Source organism: Anser brachyrhynchus (assembly GCF_964034855.1).
Source record: "Anser brachyrhynchus genome assembly, chromosome: 1".
In the NCBI taxonomy this organism is placed as follows: domain Eukaryota; kingdom Metazoa; phylum Chordata; class Aves; order Anseriformes; family Anatidae; genus Anser; species Anser brachyrhynchus.
The window spans coordinates 61,329,016-61,353,704 of record NC_137694.1 but is presented as its reverse complement, the minus strand read 5'-3'; the positions used below and the strand labels follow the sequence as shown (position 1 = coordinate 61,353,704).

At 52.1% G+C, this 24,689-nt stretch overlaps 2 protein-coding genes across 3 annotated transcripts in view; one reads left to right on the top strand and one right to left on the bottom strand.

Annotated features, from left to right (window-relative positions):
• The window catches only part of DENND2A (DENN domain containing 2A), a 58,450-nt gene extending 37,946 nt beyond the window's left edge, over window positions 1-20,504 (top strand). For both annotated transcript variants that reach the window (XM_080571173.1, XM_080571174.1), the window contains exons 9-20: window positions 1,479-1,666; window positions 2,379-2,488; window positions 2,708-2,777; window positions 3,327-3,404; window positions 3,896-4,036; window positions 7,446-7,594; window positions 15,347-15,524; window positions 16,180-16,221; window positions 17,533-17,650; window positions 18,298-18,537; window positions 19,350-19,436; window positions 19,793-20,504. In XM_080571173.1, the coding sequence (XP_080427299.1) occupies window positions 1,479-1,666; window positions 2,379-2,488; window positions 2,708-2,777; window positions 3,327-3,404; window positions 3,896-4,036; window positions 7,446-7,594; window positions 15,347-15,524; window positions 16,180-16,221; window positions 17,533-17,650; window positions 18,298-18,537; window positions 19,350-19,436; window positions 19,793-19,824 (1,433 nt within the window). In that variant the 3' untranslated portion in view covers window positions 19,825-20,504. The remainder of the gene's footprint in view (window positions 1-1,478; window positions 1,667-2,378; window positions 2,489-2,707; window positions 2,778-3,326; window positions 3,405-3,895; window positions 4,037-7,445; window positions 7,595-15,346; window positions 15,525-16,179; window positions 16,222-17,532; window positions 17,651-18,297; window positions 18,538-19,349; window positions 19,437-19,792) is intronic.
• Window positions 20,505-20,636: 132 nt separating this feature from the next.
• Window positions 20,637-24,652, bottom strand: LOC308184277 (uncharacterized protein). The gene is made up of 3 exons (XM_080571288.1): window positions 22,912-24,652; window positions 22,297-22,423; window positions 20,637-22,203 (listed from the first exon to the last, which is right to left on the bottom strand). Exons 1-3 carry the CDS (start codon window positions 23,284-23,286, stop codon window positions 22,127-22,129), a joined length of 579 nt encoding a protein of 192 aa, XP_080427414.1. The 5' UTR covers window positions 23,287-24,652; the 3' UTR covers window positions 20,637-22,126.
• Between the last annotated feature and the right edge of the window lie 37 nt (window positions 24,653-24,689).

The following is a 24,689-nucleotide window of genomic DNA, read 5'->3' as shown; positions in this document are numbered from 1 at the left end:
ACCAGCCAGTTACCGCTGCTTAGCAAGTCACTGTACATGAGCTGAGACACAGTAAATCATCAGGCACCAGTCATCAGACTGCATGTCAGAGCCAGAAGTACTGACCCTTGGGAAGGAAAAGTGTTTAGAGACAAACTCTGCCATGATGACAGCAGTACAATCCTGGTATCTTGTGTAGGTTGCACGGAATATAAACAATGCAGAGCTTGAGTGAGATTTTCAGAAGCACTCAGCATTACTGTGACACAGCTCCTTTTGAAGTCCCTGGTAAAACAGAGGCCACTTCTGGAAGCTTTTGAAGAATTACAGCCTTAAAGCAAATGGTGTAATAGCTGATGAGAGAAAGGAGTCTAAGTCATTTTTCTAAGGCTTTAACTGTCCTGGAATTGTGTCACTCTGATTTAAGAAGCACCTTAAGATTGCTTTAAGTTATATTGTCTGGAACAGTCCGTGACTACTTGACCAGACAAAAGGTCAAGAAGTATGTACCATCCCCCAGAAAGCTCTGTCTCCAAGCAGATGTGTTGTGTAGTTGGAGTTTCTGCAGTATCCCTGCGGTTGTTGTTTCTGTCAAAAATGTTGCATTACCACCCGCATTAGCGAAAAGCACTTTGTGAGAATGTGCTGTAGCCTCTGCTTGTAGTTAATTCTCTCTTTCTTTTGTAGTAGGGCTAAGGGAGACTCATGGAGATTTAATTTGAGATGCAGCTGTAAAACAAAGCAGGGGGGAGGTCTTAGGGAATCTCATCTGGTCTCTTCCCAGCAGGCAGCTTTTCATTACTTTCCATGCTGGAATGTTTATTGTCCCACAGCTCATATGTGTTGCAGTTACGGCTTGCTTGGCAGTTTTTCTTGTTTTCCTATTGTCTTGGGAGAACTTGTAGAAACACAGTCCTGAGAGATTCGCTTTAGGCAGAGGAAGGTCTGTCATGAGCCAGCCTTTTTCATTTGCACCTCTTCTCTTGCTTTTTGTTGTTGGCCTGTAGCCCGGCACATGTTACCAAAGCTGGGGGTCCCCAGCATTACTCAGCCGGCGGAGCCCTAGGCTGACCCACGTGCTGGTCTTGTAAAACTGTGGAGATTGCTACCCCCAGCCTCCTCTGAGCAAAGGTGATCGATCACCTAACTGTGCTGGCTTCAAAAGGCACATAAATGAGTGCTAGGATGAATGCCCAGATATTATCTGTTCTGCTGTGTCCCGCATGGATCTCAGTTTGGCTTGTCTTCAGCTGCAAAAGCCATCTATGAAATACTTGTGCTGCCAGAGCTCTTCAGGGTGGTGATACTAACAAGATTATGTCCCATCTCTGTCAATATTTATAGTGCAGCTTACAAACGGTGCCTGCCTCTTGCTCAGCCACTGACAAAACAAACACAGTGAGGTGGTTTGAGTTTATCTGTAAGTCTCTGCAGAGCCCTGTCGGTGCTCTTTACAAAGAGCTAGACAAAGTGACAAACTCTAATCTTTTTCTTTGTAGCTCACAGCCAGCGCCTGGTCCATGTGAAATCTCGCCTGAAACAAACCCCGCGGTACCAAACCTTGGAACGGGACCTGATCGAGTATCAAGAGAGGCAGCTGTTCGAGTACTTTGTTGTGGTGTCGTTGCACAAGAAGCAGGCTGGAGCCACCTACGTCCCTGAAGTTACCCAGCAGTTCCCACTGAAGGTGTGGTGCCTGTCGGGAAGCTCTGGCTGCTGTGTCTCAGAGCGCGTGGTGCATTGCGCTGCTGGAGGAGAAGCCACAGCTTCTCCGCCAGTTGCGTGTATCAGAACCCCCTCTGCTGTGGCATTGTTCAGTGAGACCGAAGACAGAGGGGCTGCAGCAACCCCCGGAGAATTGTTATGACATTCCTCACTGTTGAAAGAGCAGCTGATTCAGATCTTTTGCTGCTCTTGGCTATGACTTTTATGTAGCTATTCCTTTCTCCCCCATTTATTTTTTCTTTAAGGAAAACCGACACTTGGGAGAAGATGTGTTCTTAAAGGGAAGGCACAGCTTTCACCAACAGTTTAGCTGAAAACAGGGAATGAGAGAAACAAGAGAGCCAATGTGACAGCACGTCTGTAAATGCAGTGTAACCAGAGTTCCCCCAGACTTCAGTACTCTCGTCCCTTGCTGGAAGGTGTGTCCCAGCCTGGAGGCACAATTGAGCACAGGGGCAGGTGTTGCAGACACAGGGCTTGGTGGAATCGGGGGTACAAAGTTGCTTTAAGATATCTAAAGATTAGGTGAGCCAGAATCACAGAAATTTTAATATCTTCCAGGCAGAAGCTTAGCCTCTGTCATCACCTCTTCATTTGTCACAGGAAAAATATTTGAAGTCATTCCATCCCCACATGACTAATTGGAAACATTCCTTCTCTCTGTTCTCCGCTAGCTTGAACGCTCGTTCAAATTCATGCGTGAGGCAGAAGATCAGTTGAAAGCTATTCCCCAGTTTTGCTTTCCTGATGCAAAGGACTGGGCCCCCATCCATCAGTTTGCCAGGTAAGTACTGTACTTTGTATTGTGGCTCATGAGAGATGGATTTATGTATCGAGCTAATTAAATATGAGGGCTGTTATGGTAGAAGGTTGGGCAGAGCCCTGGGAGGGGTGTATTGGAAATGCAAAAAGATTGGGGGCTTAATGGGTTCATCTGTATGTCAGAGGCTTTGTACGTGGGTGACGTTCTGGTTTCTTTTCATTCTGGTTTTTCTTTCTGCAGTGAGACGTTCTCATTTGTCCTGACGGGGGAAGATGGAAGCAGGCGTTTTGGATACTGTAGGAGGCTGCTGGTAATTACCCCTTCTTTTTCTTCTAGCAGAAGAGGTGCAACCTTCTGTGGGGTTGTTGTTAGTGCTACCTGTTGTGGAAAGTAGAAAGCTGCTGCTCTTCTCTTCAAGAGTGGAAAGGGGTGGTAGCAGAACAGCTTTGTTCTCTTCTACTCTGCTCAGTGAGTGCTAAGGTCCCTCTCTGAATGCCACCCTCCAGCACAGACATGGTTCTTTTGCCTTTTCCTTACACCAATGCTTAACGTTATGATCACAGACTGTTGCTTCACCACTAAGCTGGACGTAGGGTTTCTCTCCCTTAGGTTTACATTGCTAATAAACAGTTGACTAAACCTGGTCCTGTAGGCTCAGAGTTGTCTCTGTAGAGCAGTTTACCCTGTCTTGGCCATTTGACTTAGGAAGGTTTGGGTCATATCATGGGTGTACCCACTTCTGCCCTGTTTTAGTGAGCTGTAGAACTAAGAGACCAGTCACTCTATCTCTGCAGTAGTTACAACTCTGATATTTTCTTGCTGTTTGTGTGTGTGTGTGTATTTGTGTTTGTCTTGAAAGCCCAGTGGGAAAGGGAAGCGTCTCCCAGAAGTTTACTGCATTGTGAGTCGCCTCGGATGCTTCAATCTCTTCTCTAAGGTGAGAGGGGAGAGAGAGGGAATTTGTGCAGTAGGCCAAAAGGGACCCAAAAATAAAGTCAACGGAAGAATGGAAATAAGGGAAGGTGATGGCAGAAGAAAGGGCCTGAAATGGTGTTGGCAAGGCAACTGCATGCTAATTCCAGAACCTAGCAAAAATACAGTTAAAAGGAAAAAATAGATTGTCAGCTGTTGCCTTGCTCCTTCAGCAGAACTACCAGCACACAAGCGCTCAGAGATTAAAAGGTGGAGTCCTGATTCTGAGAAACATGGGCAGCTTGCAAAGTGTAAGCCTTCCATTGACCCCCCTGGAGCTGGGTTTCTCGTGCTGAAGAAAATGCAAGCCTTTCAGTTCCACGTTACTTTCTTCCTTGTGATTCAGGGCTCCACATCAGTGTTGTGCTAAGGAGAGAATGCTGGTGCACTTTTTTACTGGTGTTGCCTCCCTCCTCCTGCTTTACACGTTTTTGCGGTTTCATGGTTTCATTTCAGATCTTGGATGAGGTTGAGAAGAGACGGGGCATTTCCCCAGCCTTGGTGCAGCCTCTCATGAGGAGTGTCATGGAGGCACCTTTCCCAGCCTTGGGCCGGACAATTACAGTCAAGAACTTCTTGCCGGGCTCAGGAACAGAGGTAAAAACACTAGCCTGGAGAGGGGGAGAGTTAGGGCAGCAGCTGGTGCAGTACTGACAACTGGAAGGTGGGACTGTGGCGTAGCACTGGAGGTGTTCAAGAAGGACGGATTGTCTGGCAGTTTCGAGGGAGGAAGCTAAGGAGTAAGATAGGGGAGCAGAGGGGATGGCATGGAGAGTTCTCCAGTGACCTCAGAATCAAAAAGGAAGTCACGGTAAAAGTAAAGGTGGAGGCACATTAGCCACGTGGCAGAATGAAGCAGGACGTTGGTGCTGAGGCCAGGTGCCACAGACTGGCAGACTCCATGCTACCCAGCACGTGACCTTGGATCTGCTCAAGGACCTCCCCGCTTAATTCCCTGAACTCAGGATTAATTGCATGTGCTCTGGCATCTGTAATGCAGAATCACCGTTTGTGTGGGACAAAAGAGGGAGTTCTGGTTAAAAAATATCTGAAATCACATAAGGGCAAAGCCTTTCAAAACGTTGTTTTCACAGCAAGGAGGTGAGGGTATGTTTTGCATCTCCCCCAGCGTGATGTGAGGACAGAGGGAGGGTTTAAGAGAGCAGAGCTTTGGGGGATTGCGTTGAAGGGCTGTTGGCAGAAGTAGGGAGCCAAATTGAATGTGGTCTTGGCCATGCTTCCTGTTGGGCATGACGTACCCTGAATGTGAGCAAGGGGAAAGAGACAGAGCTGATGGAGGTTTTCTCTAATAGGGAGCATGCCAAGTGTAGACGGTCAGCAGTCTGCTTGAGCAGACAAAACCAACCGGCCCTATTTTATCTAGCAATATCAGTATACATATTGCTGAAGTCAAAACTGTGTAAGTCACACAAGGACCAAAACAGAAAAAATGAAGGCTAAAATGAGTTACAGCCAGTAGAGGACAAAGTACGTGTGTCTGTAAACAGTGGAATTAGTGAAACCTGCTTCCTCGCTCTCCCTCTTCTCTGAGCACGGAGCAGTTTCCGTGCCCCTGCCAGTGCCTTTGTGCCAGTGCACGGGGGAGCTGTTGCAAAGCAGGATGTGTGCTGGCTGTGCACCGCACTGCCCGTCTCTCTCAGCAGGGACACCGCGCTGGTGCAGTGCACCTCTCCTCCATGGGCGGCTGCTTCCTGCAGAATTTAATCGTCCTTGGGACCCCTGCTCATTGAAATGGGAACCTGGCCAGCTGGGGAATCAAAAGTTAAGGCAGGAGGAGGACACCAAGTGGGAGCATGACTACTGCGAATCCAATTTCCTTGGAAACCCGGACTAGTAAGGGAGGATCTGTGAATACGTTAGAAGGATGAAACAGAGAGAAACACTGAATGCCGACACTGGATTGATTTCTTCTTCTAGCATTAGGAAACCTTTAATGTACAGAGAGTGAAGACAGGCTGTCATATTCTATGTGGTTTTAGCCTTCAGAAGGAAGATTATTTACAATCAGACTCTTAATGCTATTAATAGCAACAACGAGAGGGTGAGGGTGCGGGGCAGAGCAGGAAGAGTTTGCTGAAGGCAGTATTGGGGTAATCAGGAGCTGAGGAGATTTGGGATACAGTTCTGTGAAAAACAACTGCAGTGTTGTCTTTTTTGCTGTTTCGCAAAAGCAGCTGTTTTGCAAGCAGCTTTGAGAACAGCAAGTCCCAGTGGAGTAGAAAAGAGAAGGCCTAGTGTCTGCATTCAAGGAGAGGAAGAGTGAGGAGGATACAAGGGAATGTAACAGGACCGGCCTAACTCTGATTGCTCAAAGTATGTAGGAACAAACTACATAATCAGCTTATATGAATCGAGAGGATCATAAAGTAGTGAGAAATAGCTTGGATTTGTGAAGAGTCGTGTTAAACTCATGTAGTTTTCTTCTCTGAAGTACCAACTCTAGAGAGGAAAACGTGGAAGGCTTTTTAGGGAAATGTGGGAAGGCTTTCAGCATAGCACTACGTGCTGACATTCTCGTTAACCAAACTCAACAGGCCAGGCTAAATTAAATTTCTGCAAAGCACATGCATAGCTGGTTAAAAATCCGCACTCGAGGAGTAGATTCCCAGTGGTGTGCTTGGCAGGCTGTGAGAATGGTTCGGCTGTCTGTTTCTAGGATCCGTGGTGCTCGGTAGTGATCTCGTTGGTGGCATAAATCCACATTTGTACAATTGGTAGATGACAGCACTGAGATGGGATGCAGGCACTTCGGAGAGATAGGGATTAAAATTCAAAATGACCTTACTAAATTCAAGATTTGGACTGAAATTCAGCATGGATAAGAGCAAAATGCCGTGAAGGAGAAATCAGCAGTCTAATACGACATGGAAGTAACTGAATGAGCAGCGGTACTTCAGAAATGATCTGGTGGTGTAGTGGCTCATAAAATGAGTGGAAATAACAATATGATGTTATCAAGATGATCTCTGGCATTGTGAAGGAAAGTGAAAGGATGAATAATGAAGGAAGGCAATTTTCCTGCTCTCCAGCATTGGTGGAGATTCATTCGGAGTATCGCTTTCAAAACAAACGTAAATAAACACCAGGAGAAAGCCCCAGAGAAGTAGTTCCACTTACTAAGTGGTTTAGAAAACACAGGCAAGGCTTGAGAGAATGGTTTGCTTAATACGGAAAACAAAGGGCAAAGAGGGACAGGTGATAATGACCTTCCAATAGACAAGAAGTTTCCTACAGAGCAGAAAGCGTCCAGTTGTTCTGATTGTATACTGAGAGTAAGACAACAAGTCGGAGAGGCAATTTGCCACTGAGAGAGTTAAGCTGTAGGCTTGGTGTTGTTAAGGGTAGTTCAGAGCTAGAGTAGATTTTATTGTGGGGTTTATGAAAAGTCTGGCTTTGGAAGTTTTCAAGAACAATTTAGTAAGATCTGTCTAAGATAAGGAGTATGAAGTGCCAAGATGGTGTGACAGGAATTATTTAAATAGATATGAGCAAGGGAAAATGCCCACAGGCTACAAGGAACTCTTTTCTGTAACTGGTATAAAAATTTATGGTCAGTAGATCAGACATGGAGATTCTTGCAGTAAAAAAAATAAGTAAATTGTATCTGTGAAAATAAGAATGAAAATCAGAACAGTTCTGTGCCACTCTGTTGCTTGAATGTCAGAAAGCCTGGAACCCACTCTTAGCTGGACACAAACTAGTTTTCCTCCTTATGAAGAGCTCCCTGTCCTCAGTCCAGTGGGGTGAACATGTGAATGGTCTCATGCTGTGCCCATTGGGGTGGACTCTGGATGGTCCTCAGCTTCCTCTGGAAGAAGGGCTTGTGGGAGGTCTTTGGAAGATTGTGTCGGAGGGCTGAACGCCGTGTGGTGTCTGGCAGCGGAGTCAGTACTGCTTGTTAGCTTGTAAAATATCCGTCGGGTCCTTGCTTCCTCGGTGTCAGCGGATGGTGAGAGCTGACCTGTGGTCTTTTCCTCTCCAACAGGTAATTGAGCTGCGGCGGCCTCTTGACTCCAGGCTTGAGCATGTTGATTTTGAGTCCTTGTTCACATCCCTCAGCGTGCGGCACCTGAGCAGGGTCTTCGCCTCCCTGCTTCTTGAAAGGAGGGTGATCTTTATCGCAGACAAGCTCAGGTACCCTCTTGCATTTCCTTAAACAAAACGCTGCTCTGGAGGGGAAGCTGAGGAGACTGCAGTGACTGATCTCTTTGCCCTGTTCTTTTTTTCTTTTCTGCTTTTTTCCAACTCATATCTGATGTAAGTAGGGCTGTCATAATTCCCAGGAGCGGGGAACTCAAGCCATGCACCATATTTTAACTTGGCAGCTTGCAAAGAGCGAGCTGCTTCCATCCCCATAGAGAACCAGATTCCCTTTCCTCTAAAAGGTTTCAGAGTAGAGCCCTGGTACTGAGGAGCCAACTCTTGGACCTCTTGGTCCATGGTGCTGCACAGAGCCGTGCTGAAGTTCTGAAGGTGAGACCTCAGGCAGAGGTAGCTGTCCCTTCTGGATTGTTCCCTGATGTCACAAAATTTGTTTCTTAAAGCTTTAAAACTTCAGCTTGAATTTTAATATTGGTTCTTTCCTAAAGATTTGTGGAGGAGGAAAGTAAAGGATGCGGCGAGGGGGATGGGGACAGAGGACTTCCCTCTTCTATTTTTAAATATGCTCAATTTGCCTTTTTTTTTTTTTTTTTAATTTGCTCTCCAAAGTTAGAAAAATGGGCCCAGGTTTCTTTAAGATCTCCTGCAGCTGGTGGCTGGCTGCTCTCCAGCCCTTGAAGCACTTGAGGATTTAAGGAGGAGAGTTCGCCAGGGCTGGGGAAGGAAAAGCTGCCTGGATGAGTAATGACACCGAGGAGCGTGCTCAGGTTTCAGGAGCATACAGTGCCCCTAAGCTGTCTGTTCTCACAACTTCCAGCCAGCAGGCTGCAGTCCTGGGACTGAGTGCAGGGGCAAAAGATGGGGAGGCCCCTTCTACGGGAAAGCTAAGGGAAAAAACTCATCCTGCAGGGCTCCAGGGCTCTTGAGGGCAGAGCTCAGGCGGTCTTATCATAGAATAGGAAAGCTGGGGAGAGGGAAGCTGTAGTATCCTGGCAGTGCTGGCTGCTTGCAATTTTTGGCATCTGCCTTGGGTCAGGGAGGGGAGGTTCGCTTCTTTATAGTCAGTGATACATTATACGCATAGATGTTTGGTGTTCTGGATATTTAAGCCACACTTGAAATGCAAAGCATTCAGACTTGCAGAGAATTCATCCAAAACTCTGTATTTCTACATATATGATTTATGTGATAATTTATGATGACAAGCTTTGTTTTCGAAGGCTTTTCTTCCCTGCTATAGAATAAATTTTACATTTTGGGAAAATCTGTTAAGGACACAGTTGATATCTTAATTTCTACATGAGGCTGGGTGGTAAGAATGGGAGGTAGGGTTTGGGGCTTTTTTGTATTTTTAAGGCATCTCTTCAGAATGAACCTTTACTTACCAGATCTTTTCCTATCAAATATCTTTATGGCTGCACACCACTGTGTATTCTGAGCATGCTGTGTTACAGAATATCTCTAATTCAGAGCACTTCCATGGGTTGATACTTGTGTTTTTTTCCCCTGTATCTTCTGTCAATATATCCAGAATCTTTAGGAATGAATCAAACTGCCCAGGCCTGTAAAAGACAAAAGAGAGCTATAGGATCATACTTTCTAGAAATTTCTAAATATAACATAAACTGCTTTCTTCGGGGGGGGGGGGGGGGGGGGAGTCATGTTTTAAAGATCCAGGTCTGTTAGACCACAGGACTCAGATTCAAATATTTATTGTACGCTTGCCAGCCATCTACAAGGCTTTCACCATTTGATGTATGTGAGAAGACCTTGCTCCTAGTGTCAGGCAGTTTCAGGAGAGTCTTAATTTTATTTTCCTGGAACAAGATAGGAAGTTTCTCTGGTTCTCCTTGTTGTAGAGAAAAAACTTGAAAATGACCCCAAAGGACTGCAAAGGCTTGAAAAATAGAAAACAAAGGAAATAACCCTCAAAATGAAGTAAACTTTTATTTTTAATCCAGTCCAGTGACTCGAGTGCACTGGATTGGTGAGGCTTTCATAAATGAGAGGTCTGCAATCTACTGTATTTGTTGGTAGAGATTCCATGTTCTGGATGTTGATGGTATTGTAGGTACAAGGCCTTCTGTCCAAATGGTGCTTTTCCTGGGACAGGAACACACTGAACTCAATGAATACTAAATAGTATTTACTTCAAGGGTGAAAATGCTAGTTTCAGGGGAAAGAAAAGAAACCTTTTTTGGCAGTAGCTTAAGAGAAGGAAAAAACGATAAAAGCAGCTGTTCTAAACTACTCAGAGGTTTGGAATGCTAGAAATAATCCAGCTGAGATGGGTTAGTGGGGAGAGTGCAGGTGACACGATGAAAGATGCGTGATAAATGTAATTTGCAGTTCTTCATGCAGGCACTATCAATAACTATCTGTACACGTGTGTAAGGTACGTATGGGTGTAAGTGATGGAGACAATGATGTATGCAGTTTATTTTTGTCTCTTAATTGCTATAAAGTCAGGCCCTGGGAAAGGAGGATGAAAGGTCTTTTGCCAAGTGCTGTGTGAACTGTGAAATGTTTTCAAGCTGAGCCAAAAAAAAATGCATCTAACAAGTGTACAGCAAGTGAAATACTGTCTTTTCCATCTTTAGAATGAACATTGAGTGTTTTTTAAAGACCCGTCAATCCAAAGCTTGGCAGCGGAAAAGGAAAGAATTGGGTTTATGAGTTGTTGGTTTTTCTCTGTCGCTATGGGAACTGGAGTATACATCCCCTCGCAAGCCAGGAGGATGACTTTGTGAAAACTGTGTAGGTCTCTACAGTCTTCCCCACCTTAATTCACTCCCGTACTGTAAAGTTTAGTCCTGGGGCAGTGGAGGCAGTGGCACAGGTTAGGCACTGCAGCTCCGTTCGTTTCCAATTGAAACCGCCTGGCACGCAGCTCGAGGCATCCAAGGCCAACGTTTCAGTAGGCATCTTCCAAATAAAAGCAGCCCGATTTCCCAAGCTGCCTAGTGCCGGGCAGCTTTTGCTGGCCTGAGTGAGACGTGTTTGATTCAGAGGGCTTTTTAAACTGGAAAATTTACACAGGCTTAAAATCAAGGCACCGTTTTTCCAGCTCTCCTCAAAAGCCTGTTGTGGGTCTGACCAACTCGAGCAATTGCATCTGCCCCGCCAGAAACCACAGCTGTGTCAACAGCACAGAGTGGTCATTGTTATCAAAGGCAGATCTGAAGAAGAGTAGACACTTTAAATGTGGTCATCCCAGGAAAAGATAATTAATCATTAAAAGCAGCCCTTTCTGTGCGCCACAAAAGCAGCTTGGTCTGTGCCTGTGAATTCAGCCTCACAGATTTCTTGGTTTTGTGTTGTGGCTGGGGAGAAGAAACCCAAGGAGGAGGTATGTACGTCAAATAATAGCACCATTTCTTCAGATTCCCTTAATGCTTGCTTCTTCACGTGCAGCAGCTTGCCTCTCTGGGAGGCAGCGGCTGTCCCCACCGCTGGTGGAGCCTGGCAGCATCCTGGCAGGGTGTGCCAAGTCACAGTGCAAAGTCTGGAAGCTCCCCACGCCTATTAAATGCTCTAAACCAAATCCGTGATGCATCATAAGTAAATCCAGATGTTAAGCAGTGTCAGAAACCCAAAGGTGTTTGTAAAATAAATCCTACTGTAGCAGAGCTTATATATAAAAAAAAAAAAAAAAGGAAGTAAAATCAAGCCATGCTGGCATTTTGCAATTTAACATATTTTCAGCATTTTGGTTGGTGCAGGGAGCAAAGGGCTTACTGGCATTAAGCTCCAGAAGGCTGATCGAATCAATAATATTTTTCAGAAATCTTTTAAGTCTCCCAAACCTAAAGATTCAGTTTAGTGGGTTTTTTAGCACATGTGCTCTCCTTAGAAGCAGAAAGGGGGAAAACCTGTAGTCAGTCTGAAGCTTGGGAAGAAAATAACCAAACTGAGCCTCCAGCATCCTTCCCCTGAAGCTGTTGCAAATCGTCAGTGTCTTTTAGAGCAAGTCAAGCTCGTCTCAGAGCAAGTTTTCCCTGGAGAGGAAGAAGTTTCTACTTAGTTGGAGCTGGTTTGTTCAGATTCTGCATTGACCACCTCTGTGTAAGGTGCTACCAAGAAGCTGCGGCTGCAAACATGCAGCTTTTGCTGCATGTTGTGCTTTTGCAAACATGCTTTGTGTAGGATGCTGTGTGGGGGAAAGGCTATTGTTTAAGCAAACAAATAGGTACGCTATCTTCGGTCTGATCACGGGAGTGCCCAGCCAGGGAGATCTGTACATCAGCCAATATCCAAATCAGCCCTTTAGGGAAAGAATATGACGTGGTTTTTTGTGTACTTTGGTACTTTTTAGCCCCTATACTATAGGAATCATTGTCTCCTGCAAGCTCCTGTGCAAGGAGCATCAGGTGTACAGCTCAGCCGTGATCTCTCTTCAGGAGGCTGAATGAACCCATGGGGATGTGCTCAGGATCTTGAAAGTGTGCTTTAGAGACTTAAAAGTATTTTAAGGATTTGCTGTTGGAACCAAAAGCCTTAAAAACAGTATCTGCCTCCCACAGTGAACTTCTTTGGCCTGATATTAGTGCATGGCACTCCCCAGAGCACCCTGCGATCCCATGGGACAGACCCCTTAATTTCTGGTGGCACCTGGAGCACAGCAAGCCATATGCAGCACCCTGGGTCAGTATTATTCAAATGGCAGCAGTCAGTGTGGTGGCTGTGGTGCGCACATCCTGGGCTTTCAGGATTTTCAGTAGGGATTTCAATAGGGACATTGGCTGTAGCTGTCCAAAGGCATCACTTGCCCTTTTGGTGTAAGATCCCTGGTGGACACTGAAGCAACCAGTGCTTTGAGAGTGCTTTGAACTGCTCCAGCTGTGCTGAGAGACAAGCCCATCTCACGGGAACGGGCGTCCAGCCTCCTGAGCAGTGTCCACAACCCTGGTGGCTGCATTCACCTGCTACGCAGACAGGTACGAGCTGTGTTGCCACTGCGGTGTAGTTCAGTCTCCACTGCTGCTGATGGCTGAAGAGCACACAGTTACACAGATTGCACAAAGGGAATTTTTCAGGCTGGATTCCGTTGCATGGCTCGGTAACCTTGTCTGATTCAGGACAGGGCTCTTACACCATTGCAAGCTGCAACTCCTGAGGCTGTCTGCAGGGGACATCAGACAGAATCACACACAGAAGAGATGCTTCAGTGGTACCTCATCTGTGTCCCTCTCTGAAAACTGCTCTGCCTTCAAGGGAGGCTCACAGACCTCAGCCCCAACAGCCTTACTCTCCAGAAATTCCTTCCATGGTGAGAAGTGTTTCAGAGCAGAGATCAGTAGGATTTTTCCTGGAGGTGAGGAGGCATTCGCAGATGGAAAGGTAGAAGGGGAAGCTATCTGTTTTGCTTCCCACGGCATGGAGCATATAATTTGAGACTTAAACAGCTCTGTGACTTCCACTAACTGGACCTCAGCCATCTTTCCTCCCACTTAAGCTCTCACGTACCATGTGTACTCACTGCGACTTGAGAGCAGGGCTGGGGGAAGAGCAAGCCACCATAAATACACTGGGAGACAGCATGCCGTAACATCTCACCGTGCCATAAATAACCACCTCCTTCAGCAGCTCGCTGCTCTTCCACGGAGCTGTCTGGAGCCACAAAGGCCCCTCCTGTTGGCTTTCGTGTGCCATCTATGAAGTCGGTTCCTCACCTTTAGGAGAGGGTGTCCAGTGGTGGCAGTGTGACAGCAGTGCCACCATGCTAGGTGGGGAAAGCAGGGGGAGTTCCTGCAGCTTTCACAGGAACGCTGCCGTTGTTGTGCTGTGGCTGCTATGAGTCAGAAACTGGGGAGTGGAAAATACGCTCTGCAGTAATGGAGGGGAAAAAAAGCACTGCTTTTGCACCTGCTAGCATGGCCTGAAGTTTATGGGTGTGCAAGTAATGCCGCCTGGAAGACGGCAGTTTTTAAAGGATGTCATTAGCTTGGGCACACTTCTAGGAAGGTACATCTACTTTTCTTGCAGTTCCTTTCAAATAAAGCATGTACGAAAGTTACGTGAAAAGAAATTTGCTCTGATGTTGGTCCTACATTTCTTCTGTGGGAGTTGGGTTGGGTTTTATGTGTTTTGTTTTGTTTTGTTTTTTGGTAAATGTTAGCATTTATTACTAGCTCTGTGTTTTCTTATCTCATTATATTTGTTTTGCTTCTCTCTGATTCTTCATCTACCTTGCACGTGTGGGGTGTAGTCAGCTGTGCTGGTCAGCTTTCAGCAAGGGCTGGGTGATGAGGGCAGGTGCAGCTGGGGAGCAGCAGCAGCAGAGTGGCAGCAGGACTGAATGCAGAGAAGGGAGGAGGATGCTGTAAGAGCTTCCTGAACGAGGATGGGGAACGGGCTTTCTCCTCTCTAAAGACAGAGAGGTACTATGTGACACAGCCTTTGAAGGGTCCTCCTCTGTTTTTGCAGAGTACCCCCGTAAAGGTAAACCCCTCTGCGCACAGAGGACACTGTGCCCATCTCATGAAGAGACACCCTCAGCACACACGTCCCTGGGGTCCCTCCCAGGCACCCGACCCCAACCTGTCGCAGTCCCAGATAAAATTCCCACGTCAGGCAGATTCCAGCCTCTCCCCGGGGATTTACTTATCTCCGGAAAGCGTCGTGTGGTTAACGATGGTGACTGCCTGCGTTGTGCGTGTGGTCACACCGCTGTCCCAGCAGCCATGCTCGTGTCCTGCTGGGCTGAATTTACCTGAGGAGAGGCAGCCAGCTGTCGGCCAGCCACGGTGCTTCAGCACTCAGCTCCTGTTAGCGCTGTGGTGAGGGGCTTTGCGTTCACCAGGCTTTGCAGGAGGAAGGGGGAGAGCAGGCTTGTTTGGCTGGAGTGAGCTCAAGCCCACACCCACCACCCCCGTTCCCCCTGAGCAGTAAGCTGCCAGATCCGGGTTGCTGGGCGTAAATTCCCCCGTGGAGCTGAACGCACGCCAGCTGCACGCGCTGCCCAGCCACGCGGGCCCTCCAGGCTGCGCCGGCCTCCCTCCCCTCCTCCAGCCTTTCGGGACCTGGATGCTGGTGAAACAAAATGACGTTACACACGCAGTTCATAGTGGCAAGCCCTTCCCCTCCCTCGCCTCGTACAAGTGCTTCCAGACCCAGATGAGTCACCGGTGCCCTGCGGCGAGCTCCGCGCGGCCCGTGATGGGCTGCAGGCCCTGCCCGCCTCCCTGCAGGGAGCCCGGGGGGCTTCTGGACGGACCCTCTTGGAAGCTGTCAGCAAAGGGGCTTACAGCAGAGCTGCCGGCAGGGTTTGAAGGGGGAAGAAGGAAGGCTGTGGTCCCGTGAGCTGCGGGCAGCACCATGCAGAGGCCGGCCGTGTGCTCCCGTCCTCACATTTCACTTTCCCACTTTCCTGTGGCTCGGAGTAATCTCAGCAGGCTCCAGCACCCGCAGGATGCCCTGCCAGCTGCGGGCTGGCGACTGCTGCCTCCCACATTCGTCCCTTGTGCTCCAGCTTGGCCACCAAGAGCCATCAGCGTGCCTGGGACCTGTAGAAAACCTGAGGGTTGCCCAAAGACAAAGCAGGTGCGCTGCCCAAGCCGAGGGGCAGGGATGGATGCTGCCTGCCCCGAGCACCTGGGGGCCTTGTGGCTGCAGGTTGTGGCCAGGGCTTTGCGCGGTGCCCCATGGCTGCATGCTCTGCTGGACAGCGTAGGGCCTGTGTGTGCAAACCTGTGGCTTCCCCGTGGGAAAAATAGGGGCAAAAATTTAGGAACAGAGCTCAGTCACGGAACAATTGGAAGAGATTTCCCTTGGTTTTTCTTCCAGCACGCTCTCCAAGTGTTGCCACGCCACGGTGGCCCTCCTGTACCCCTTCACCTGGCAGCACACGTACATCCCCGTGCTGCCGCCTTCCATGATCGACATCGTGTGCTCGCCCACCCCCTTCCTCATCGGCCTGCTCTCCAGCTCCCTGCCCCGCCTGAAGGAGCTCCCGGTGGAGGAGGTGAGCCATGCTCTTCACGGCGTTTCTTCCAGCAGGCTGTCTTCTGGCCTAGAAAGGCTGCTATTGAGAGCCACGTTTGCCCCTGCTGTTGTAAGGCAAGGTTGTGGTATCACCACAGAAAGCTGCCAGCTGCCGCATGGTGGCTGATGGTGTGAAGGGACTGAGATCTCGGCCTCTGGCTCCTGCAGCCAGAAGAAAGACCCTCAGGGCCCATCGTGAGGCAGAGTTCTGGGCTCTGCCTTCCCCAGAGCCTGCAAACAGCGAGCTGGGATCTCCCGCAGCAGGGCTGCTGCTGGTAGGAGGTGATTTTCCTAAAGTTTGTTGGTCTCCGGATGATATTGCCTTGGGGCTGAGCGCAGAGTCTGCAGGAGTGACTTGGGGATGCCAGAACTGGCAGAGCCGAGGCAGCAAGGAATGGCAGGCTGGGCCAGGAAAACAGCCTCGGCTTGTCCAGGCTGCTCTGTGGTTTGTGGCGACGTCGTGAGAAAGCCGCAACAAGGCTCCGCTCTTGGCTCGCTCGGGGGCCTCCTCCAGCTGCCGCGGTGGTTAGGAGGAGCAGGGCCAGGGCTCCAGAGTTTCCTCCAGAGTGGCTGTGGATCAAGATAAACTCTGATGACGGAAACAACGATTTTCATTCTTGCTCTCTCATTCTCAGGTCCTCGTCGTTGACCTTGTGAATAACCGGTTTCTGAGGCAGGTGAGCAGATATATTCCCTATCCTGCATCTTCTGTCCCCTTCCTCCCCCACTGCACCTTACCTCCATCTGGATTGCTTACTGCCCACACGAACCGAGGCAGGAGTTGTGGTTAGCAGCGTTAGAGCGGTTGCTGTGTCCTTGCATAATACTGCAGACCCAAACCAGAGATGCTGAGGACTGAATCACCGTGCATCATTTCTCTCTTTTTTTTTTTTAATGAGGGGGAGACACAGCACTGAGTACTGCAGGTCCTTCAGAGGTACCCTGTAAGACCGAGGGCAGAGCTGAAACCCCTCAGCCGAGCAGTGTCATGGGGAGCAGCTGTGACTCCCAGAGAGCTGTGGCTCTGCCAGTCCCTGCCTGTCAGCCCCTCTCCTCTCACACACCCTGCCCTGAGCAGGGGCCTTGATGATTTCTTTGCATTGCTCCCTGGCCTAGGAGTTTGTGATTTCTTGCTCCAGTTCCCTGCACTGGGGGGTCACAAACAGAAAGCCGGTAAATGGGGATCTAGCTGTGCAGACGAGGTTGCCCGCTGATTTTTTGCTTCCCTCTGTCATGGAGGGGAGGAGCCGGGTGTTTAAGGGGAGAGGCCAGATGAAAGAGCGTGCTCCTGGCCTAGAAGCTACTTCTGCCCCAGGGCTCTTTGCAGACGGCTGAGCAGTGCTGGCGGCGTGGGTCTGTCCTGTGCCTCGGGTGCTGTGGGCGAGGACCACTCCTTTAACGCATTTCTGGCTCGCCAGCGTTTGCACCCTGTGAGCGGGCAGCGGGCGTGGGGCCTCACGCTGCGCCTCACGCCTCTCTTCTGGAGGCTCGAGCTGCACCGTGTCGCCTCAGCCGGGGCCGGTGAGGGCTCCCGCGCGCTCGCGGGCAGTTCCTGGCTGTGGTTGAGCCTCCAGAACGTGAGCGGTGCCTGAGCGCAGCTGAGCGAGCCTGCCTGGCTGCGTGCCAGCATTGTTCACATCAGCCGTTGTTGTGGCGGTGGGAGTGCTCACGCACAGACCGGGTGGCCAGATGCGAGCCCTGTCAGGTAGCCGCTGGGCTCGGACACCTGAAATTCTCCCAGAACAGGACAGCGTTTGGGAAGAGAGACCCCCCCCCCTTTCTCTTTCCTCTCATGCTTCTTGACAGCCCTGACTGGGAGGTGCTGGTGAAGTGCCAAGTGTATCAGGAGTTTTCTTTTCCCTCTCCCTCTCCACACCGCTCGTTTCTGGTGCTCCCCCTGCCGTGTCAGGGGCTGGATAGGATCTGAACCAGGAGCCGGCCGTGCCCCGGCCGCAGGCCCTGAGGAGGTGGCCGTCTCTGTTTTGCAGATGGAAGATGAGGACTCCATCCTGCCCCGGAAGCTGCAGGCCGCCCTAGAGCACATCTTGGAGCAGAGGAATGAGCTGGCGAGTGACAAGGAGGAGGGCGCCGTGAATGGCAAGCAGGGTAAAGTGCAGTGCTGTTCAGCTTAAAACTGTGTCTCTTTCTGCCCCTTTTTCCTCCTGTCCCTTCTTAGAGGAGAACTAGGTTCATAGTGAATTAAGCACCACAGAAATTAGAGGTAGGTCTAAATTAGAAGTAGGTCTAAAAAAGGTATTTTCCTTGAAGCTTTATTAAATATTCCATTGCACTGACAACCACTTCTCTTTGTGAGAAGAGAAGCAGCATTTATCCCCTTCCTGGCTTTGTCCTTCCTTCCCTTACGGCTCCAGGGAACAACTGTAATCCTTTCTGGTGGATTTACACAGGCTCTCTGCTCTTGGTGGCGTGAAGGATGCAGACTCCTCCAGCGGACAGTCCACACACGCAGCTAGCCCCAGGGGCAGCGGTGCAGCTTGCGAGTGGCTGGGCTGAGACAGCTCTTTTTGGGGCAGCGTGGGCATAGCCTGGTTGCAAAGGAGCCAAGACAAAGCCGGGTGACTTTCAAAGTAGCAGCAGCCCAGTCCTTTGCCTTGGAAAGAAAAAAAAGCCGCATAGTTTGTACCCAGGACTGGTATAGCCCTGTGTGGACAGATGAGTAAAGGAGAATGTGTTTTTTCCTAGCACGCCCTTACAGTGCTGTCCTCACTGCTGCCTCTTTCTCTTCTCCTCAGAGACCAGCCCGCTGAACGAGGTGGTGTCTGAGGCCTTTGTCCGTTTCTTCGTGGAGATCGTGGGCCACTACTCCCTCTTCCTGACCCCCAGTGAGCGAGAGGAGCGGACGCTGCAGCGCGAGGCCTTCCGCAAGGCCGTCTCCTCCAAGAGCCTCCGCCGCTTCCTGGAGGTCTTCATGGAGACGCAGATGTTTGGGGGCTTCATCCAGGAGCGGGAGCTGCGGAAGCAGGGGGTCAGAGGTGAGGGGCTCTGCCTGGGCTCTGCAGTCCTGGAAGCCCTGCTGTTGCTCCCAGGAGACGGGAGATGCCACCAGCTCCTTCTCCAGCAGCATGGCTGGAGGCTCAGTGCCTGTGCAGCGACATTGCAAGGGAGGTGGCAGGGAAGCGCCAGTGCAGGCTGATGGTTTGAATCTTCTGACAGCCTTGTGCAGCCTTCAAGAAATTGCTCGGGGATTTTTTGTCTCTGTTTCCTTGTCTTCCCCTTACAGAAGGGTGGTGAGATGTAGTGTTTGTGTGGTGCAGAGGAACCAGCTGCTGGAGAACAGGGGCTTTTTATGTGTCTTACCCCACTGTCCCTAGGACTACTGACAGCTAAAGTTTCTCATCCGTGCTGCTGCTCAGTGCTAGAGTAGCAGTTTCCTCCAAAGCACTAGTGAGCAACGGGCACTTAAATAGGTGCCTGAATAAAAGAGTTCTTGTAGGGTGGTAAAATGTGGCTTCTGCAGGCCAGTTCCACAGATGATCTCGCCTTCTGCACTTGGCCATGTTTGTAGCAGAGTGAGCAGAGGTTTTGTCCATCCTTGCGTGAGGCACAAAAGATCAGTCAGCCTTGCAGTGGTGGGGAGGAGGTGGTAGCAGGGCTCATTTGCTGGGAACCCTGCGGACACGGACCAAAGCTCCTGTCCCAGATGTGGACTCAGCAGGTGGAGGAGGTTGGGTGATTTCCCTCTCACGTGCAAGTTTATTGGTAAGCTGTGACAGCATGTTGTCAGATGCATGTTCTAACTTTTATTTAGGCAAAATTAAGGGTTGTTGACTCTTTCTTCCTGCAGGTCTGTTTGAGGTACGGGCTCAGGAGTACCTGGAAACACTTCCCAGCGGGGAGCAGAGTGGAGTCAATAGGTTCCTGAAAGGACTAGGTAAGGGACCGGCAAAACCACCGGCCGCTCAGAAAGCTTGGGATTCTTGTTGCCTTGAGATTTGGCAGCAGGGAAGCTGCTGAAGGGTGGCAGGACTCTGCTAATGACTGAGTGTGGCTTCCTGCAGAGTGCTGTGCTAGCCTGGAGTGATTGGTGCCTGGCCATGTAACCCTGCTCTGGCACCGTGTTGGCTCTGCCTCCCCGTCTGCCTCTTTTCTGGAGGCTCTTGGGGAACCAAAGTCTGGGCCACCAGCCGTGTCTCCCAAAGGATACAGGTGGCTCTGAGGAGATGATGGAGGGATGCCTGTTTGGCCTGTCGCTGTGGGAAGCCCATTTTCCTTTCTCCTTCTCTTCAGGTAGCAAAATGAAATTCCTCCACAAAAAGTAAGCGCGAAGCACGTCCTCGTTCCGCAGAAGAGTGGCTTTACCATTCACCAGCAACCAATCAGACGTATCAACCGTTCCCGTTCGGCCTGTTCCCAGGGGCCAGCAGCCTCGGGCGAGCTGACCACGGCCGGGATGCGCGCGCAGACGTGCGGTGCCACGGGAGGATTCGCTGGCCGCGGGGCTGCCGGGACAGGTCTCTGGATATCCACAGTACCGTGCACTGGACCAAGCACTCTCTGAACTCTGCGCTAGCACGTTGCAGACATCCCAGCGGATCGGATCTCTTAGCTAGTCAATTTTTTGTTTTGTTGTATTTTTCTATTTATATCGGGGTTAGAACGAATATTAACCGATGCCTCTTGCCCTGCCTCCTCTCCGCGTGGTGCTGCAGGAGGCCGCAGTGGGACTCCGCGAGGCTGAGCTGGCAGAGCTCCAGCACCGAGGAGGGGAGGGACAGAGGAGCGTGGACATAGGTCTCTGCGAAGTGAGGACACTGAGGACCGCAGGGCTGATGTGGACTGACCAGGAGGAGCTTCTGAGCAAGCGGAAGGGGTGAGGGGGAACCACTAAACCTACTGAGGACTTGATCGTCCAGCCAGCCACCGGGCTGGCTGTGCCAGGGGGTCCTGGCGAGGAGAGGCCTTTCCTTATGCAATGTAATTAAAAACAAGTGGTGTAAAAGGCATGCAGCCCCCGGGGTGTTTCTCGGGGGAGAGCTGCATCTGCCCACCTGCCTGCCTGGTGTGGAGCGTGGGCTGGAGGAGACATCTAGCGGCTGAGCCCACGCCCTGGAGCTGTGGCCTTGTCCCCTCACCCAGGCTGCTTGCCGAGGGAGCCCAAAGGGGAGCTCACCTTTGGGGTCTCGCTCTGGAGAGGTCGGACAGATTCTCCTCTCCCACCTCTGCGTCTTGCTGGCATCAGCTCGGGCGTTGCCTGCTGCTGGTGACATCTCCAGCAGTGTTGGGAAGCAGGGGACGGTCAAGGGCAGCTGGAAACATCCTTGGGTCTCCTCCAGAGAGGAAAGGAGGGCAGCCCTGCTGCGGCTGAGAGCTCCTCCTCAGCTCCGGGGGTGGCAGGGGGAGGGCTGCGTGCCGGTGCCCCGTGCTGCAGGCAGCCCGCACGGGAGCAGCTCGAGCAGCGCCAGGGCAGGGTGAGCAAAGCCCGCAGGCGGCTGGAGCGGGGAGCAGGCCCTGCTGCTGGGGAGGGGCCGCGGGGCTGGTGCCCCGACACAGGCCATCCCATGTCGTGGCTGCTCTCAGCCAAATTTGGCACGCCGAGCCGCGCGCGATACCGCACCTCTGTCTCTGAGGGCTTCACAGAGCGAAAAAGCTTTGGAGAAAGGAACTGAGAGGAGCCGGGTGCTGGCTGCTCGCAGACGGGCCGTGAAGCGCAGGAGAGGCAGGGAGGGTGCTGAGATGGCAGGAGCGGCTGCGTCACATGCAGCGTGCAGAAACGCAGAGGGGTGCGGTGTGAGGGTGGGGGCGGTGCGAGGAGCAGAGGCCGGCAGGGTTTAAGGCCGGGCTGTGGAGGCCCTGGAGGTGGCTCTGCAGCAGCCACCGGCCTGCGGAGGTGGAGGGCGAGCGGGAGGTGAGCCTGATGGGCCGTGCGGGAGGCCACAGCACCGAGCACAGAAAATCAGCACCCTGTGCAGTGCCGGCAAGGGAACCGCGGTGTGGTGTGAGGTTGGTCACCTGCTGTGTCCCCGTTCTCTTTTTAAAAGATGTGTTTCCTTTTAATGAGAGCCAAGCTGAGACGCACCCGTGCCTGCCGGGGTGCCCATAAAGCTTTGCGCAGCAGTAGATGAAGCTGAGCTTTTGGCTCAGTTCAGGCCTCTCAAAGCAGATGTGGTCCCCTGTCACCGGGCCTGGGAGCTCCATGTGCCCCTGCCCAAGCGACGTTTCCACTACTGTGGGGTTTGCCCTGCTCCGTGGGTGCCACGGCAGGGAGCTGGGAGGCTTCCCGGGGTGCCCGATGCGAGCTGGCTGCTTGGACTCAAATCTGTGTGACTGGGCTCAAACACCGGCAGCTTTACCTGCAACATCCTAGTAGCCCAGAATAAATCGAGTCATAAAATGGCCACATTTGTGCCTTTTGGGGGCCGCTCTGCAGCCACTCGGTATTTTGTTGGCAGCGCTAAGGAGAGTGGGGCTCAAACCCACCCAGTGTACGGCATCCAGGTGCATTAAAAACCAAACAGCATGAAAAGCACAGAAAAAGAAACATTTACAGCTGTATAATTAAGGATTTAAAATGAAACTCGGGTGGGAAACGTCGGTCTCAGCTGCAGGACGGCCTCTCCAGCTTTACTTCGAGCCGTGTGGCTCCGGGAGGAGCGTGCCGGCGTGCTGCCCGGTGCTCTGGATGCTGCGCAGGAACCCGCCTGTGAAGACAAACCCCAGAGAGCGGCGGGGCCGGCTGCGGCCTCGGGGCCCCGCAGAGCCCGCACGCGGTGCCAGGGCGCGCTGCCACCTACCTCTCTGCCAGGAGACGGCCTTCAGGCCGCAGGTGCCCGCGGGCAGCTTGCAGGTGTACAGCCCCAGGCAGCCGCCGCAGTCCGAGGGCTTCTGGCAGGGCCGGCGCTGGATGCCGCGGCACGAGTGCTGCAGGGGAGGCAGGGAGGTGGAGGCCGTGCCCGCTGTGGTGTTCAGACTAAAGCTGACAGCGCGGGGAAGGGCTTGTCCCCATTAATGCCATTTTTTTCATCATTTTACTGTCCCACAGGAGCCTCTTTGGCCTGGCCTGCCTGGGAGAGGTTCAGCGGAGCTTTGGAGTCCATCTCCTGCCCACCCGCTCCCTGCAGCCACGGGGGCAGCTGAGGGGATGTGGCTGCGCCCGAGCCCCCCGCACGTGGGGAGCTCCAACAAACGCCACAGAGCCTTGTGCTGTCTGGGGAAGGGGGCACTGGTCTCTGGGCTTGCAGACCTCTGCAGGAGGAGGTGTCGGGCGTGGATGTGCGCCCATTCTGCGGGCGTTTGGGGGATAAAAGAGCTGGGAATGGTTATAGCCAGCACCATGCTGGGACACCCTGCTCTGTCTGCGAGGAAAGGATGCTCCTTGTGCCGGAGAGGCGAGGACCACCCACACTTACCGTGTCGGCGTTGAACTTCCCGTGGCCCTTCAGGTGGTGGCTCAGCCCCAGGCTCCTCCTGCGGGGGGGCTGCGGCGGGCGCCTGCGGAGCTCGCTGGGGGGGTCCTGCTGCCCGCTGCCCATGGCCTTGCTGGGGGCCCCGGGGATCTGGGGGGGCTCAGCCAGCACCTCCCATGCTCCAGCCAGGGGGTGGCTGCCCTCCGCACCCTGCCCAGGCAGGGTGTCCCTGCCATCCCCAGCTGGCCGAGGGGCTTCTGGGGGCCCCCCGGCTCCAGGCTGCCTCTCCAGGCTCCCCCCCTGTGCCTCAGCCTGCGCTGGGGCCGAGGAGAGCTGCACCAGCAGCAGGGCAGCGGCCGTCAGCACCTGGACCTTCATCCTCGGGGCCTGGCTTGGTTCGGGGTCCTCCAGCCGGGTGAGGCTGCGGGAGGCAGGAGCAGAGGCCGGGGCTGCTTCTCTTCCCCAGGCCGGTTGCCGAAGTCACTTTTATAGAGCAGGGACCCAGCCCCGGGGCACGGCCCTGTTCCCCCGCCCCTGCCGTGTCCCACCTCCCCTCCCGTGAGCGAAGCGGGCTGCTGGCGGGGGCTGTCCCCCTCCCCGTGCTCCCGAGCGCCCCGGCACCCTCCTGCCACGGCCACCCGTTGCCTCTCGGTGGTGGGCACGCGTGTGCCTGCGCGGGAGGGTGGCAGGCTCGCAGAGGATGAACTGCTACGAGCCTCCTGAAACTGGTCTGGGAGAGGAAAGAAACCCAGTGAGTGCCTCCACCCGCTGCCGTGGGGCTCCTTTCTTTATAAGCAGCAGAGCCCACACGGGAGAGCGCTGTTCGAGCTGCCCTGAACAAGCGTCTGTCAGCTTTTGTGCCCCGGTGGCCACCAGAGACCTGCGCCTCCGTCCTGCTCCTCGCTGGTGGTGACCTCGGTATGGAGCGAGGGGTGAGTCCGCACTGCAGGCTCGCTACGCATCAGCTTCAAAAACCAGCCAGCACCGCGGCCCAGCTCCACTGGAAATGAGCTGTAATTAGTTTCAGCATTCACCAAAGCCCTGTGCGCCCACCGTGGTTTGTAAGTTAAAAAAGAAAACCATCTACTGCACCAGGCTCTTCTGTGGAGCTGCCAGCCCACCCCGAGGTGTGAACAAAAGGGAGGCAGGAGCCAGCAGGAGGGCAGGGAGCTGATTTCCGTACAGACAACGAAGAAACACGACAAAGCACAGGTATTTTCACGCACAGCTGTTAGGATGATGAACATGGACACCAGCTGGTGGCAGCTGGTGTAAGGCTGCACTAGCTGCTTGTCTAAAGGCTGTGGTCCAGACCAAATTTGTACAAAACTGATCTAAATGTAGATGTCCTTGCTAATAAAGAGCAAGAAAGTGCGGCGTTTGCTGGCTGGCTTGGGAAGGCCGATGAGGATGCCCTACAGCGCATTATTTTCTCCCCAGTTTTGCAGGAGGGCCAGGAGAAATGAAAGTGTGTCTAGAAAGGGAAGAAGCTATTTTCCCCTTGCTCTTTAATTATGCTCCTGCCAGCTGGGGCTCAACACAGGCTGCGGCTCGCCACAGAAACCAGGAGTGAGCAGCAGGAGGGGCTGTGGCTGCCGGGCCCGCCTGAGGAGACGTGGTCCCAGGAATCTGGGAGTCAGTGACAGAGGAGCTACCATGATAATGGACAACAGTGGCACGAGGTAGAGGAAGGGGAAATTCCCTCAGTAGAAAGTCTAGGAGGACTGGAGCCTCAGGGAAGCTGGAGGTCTAAAAGATCAGAAACCAGCTTCTCTTTACAA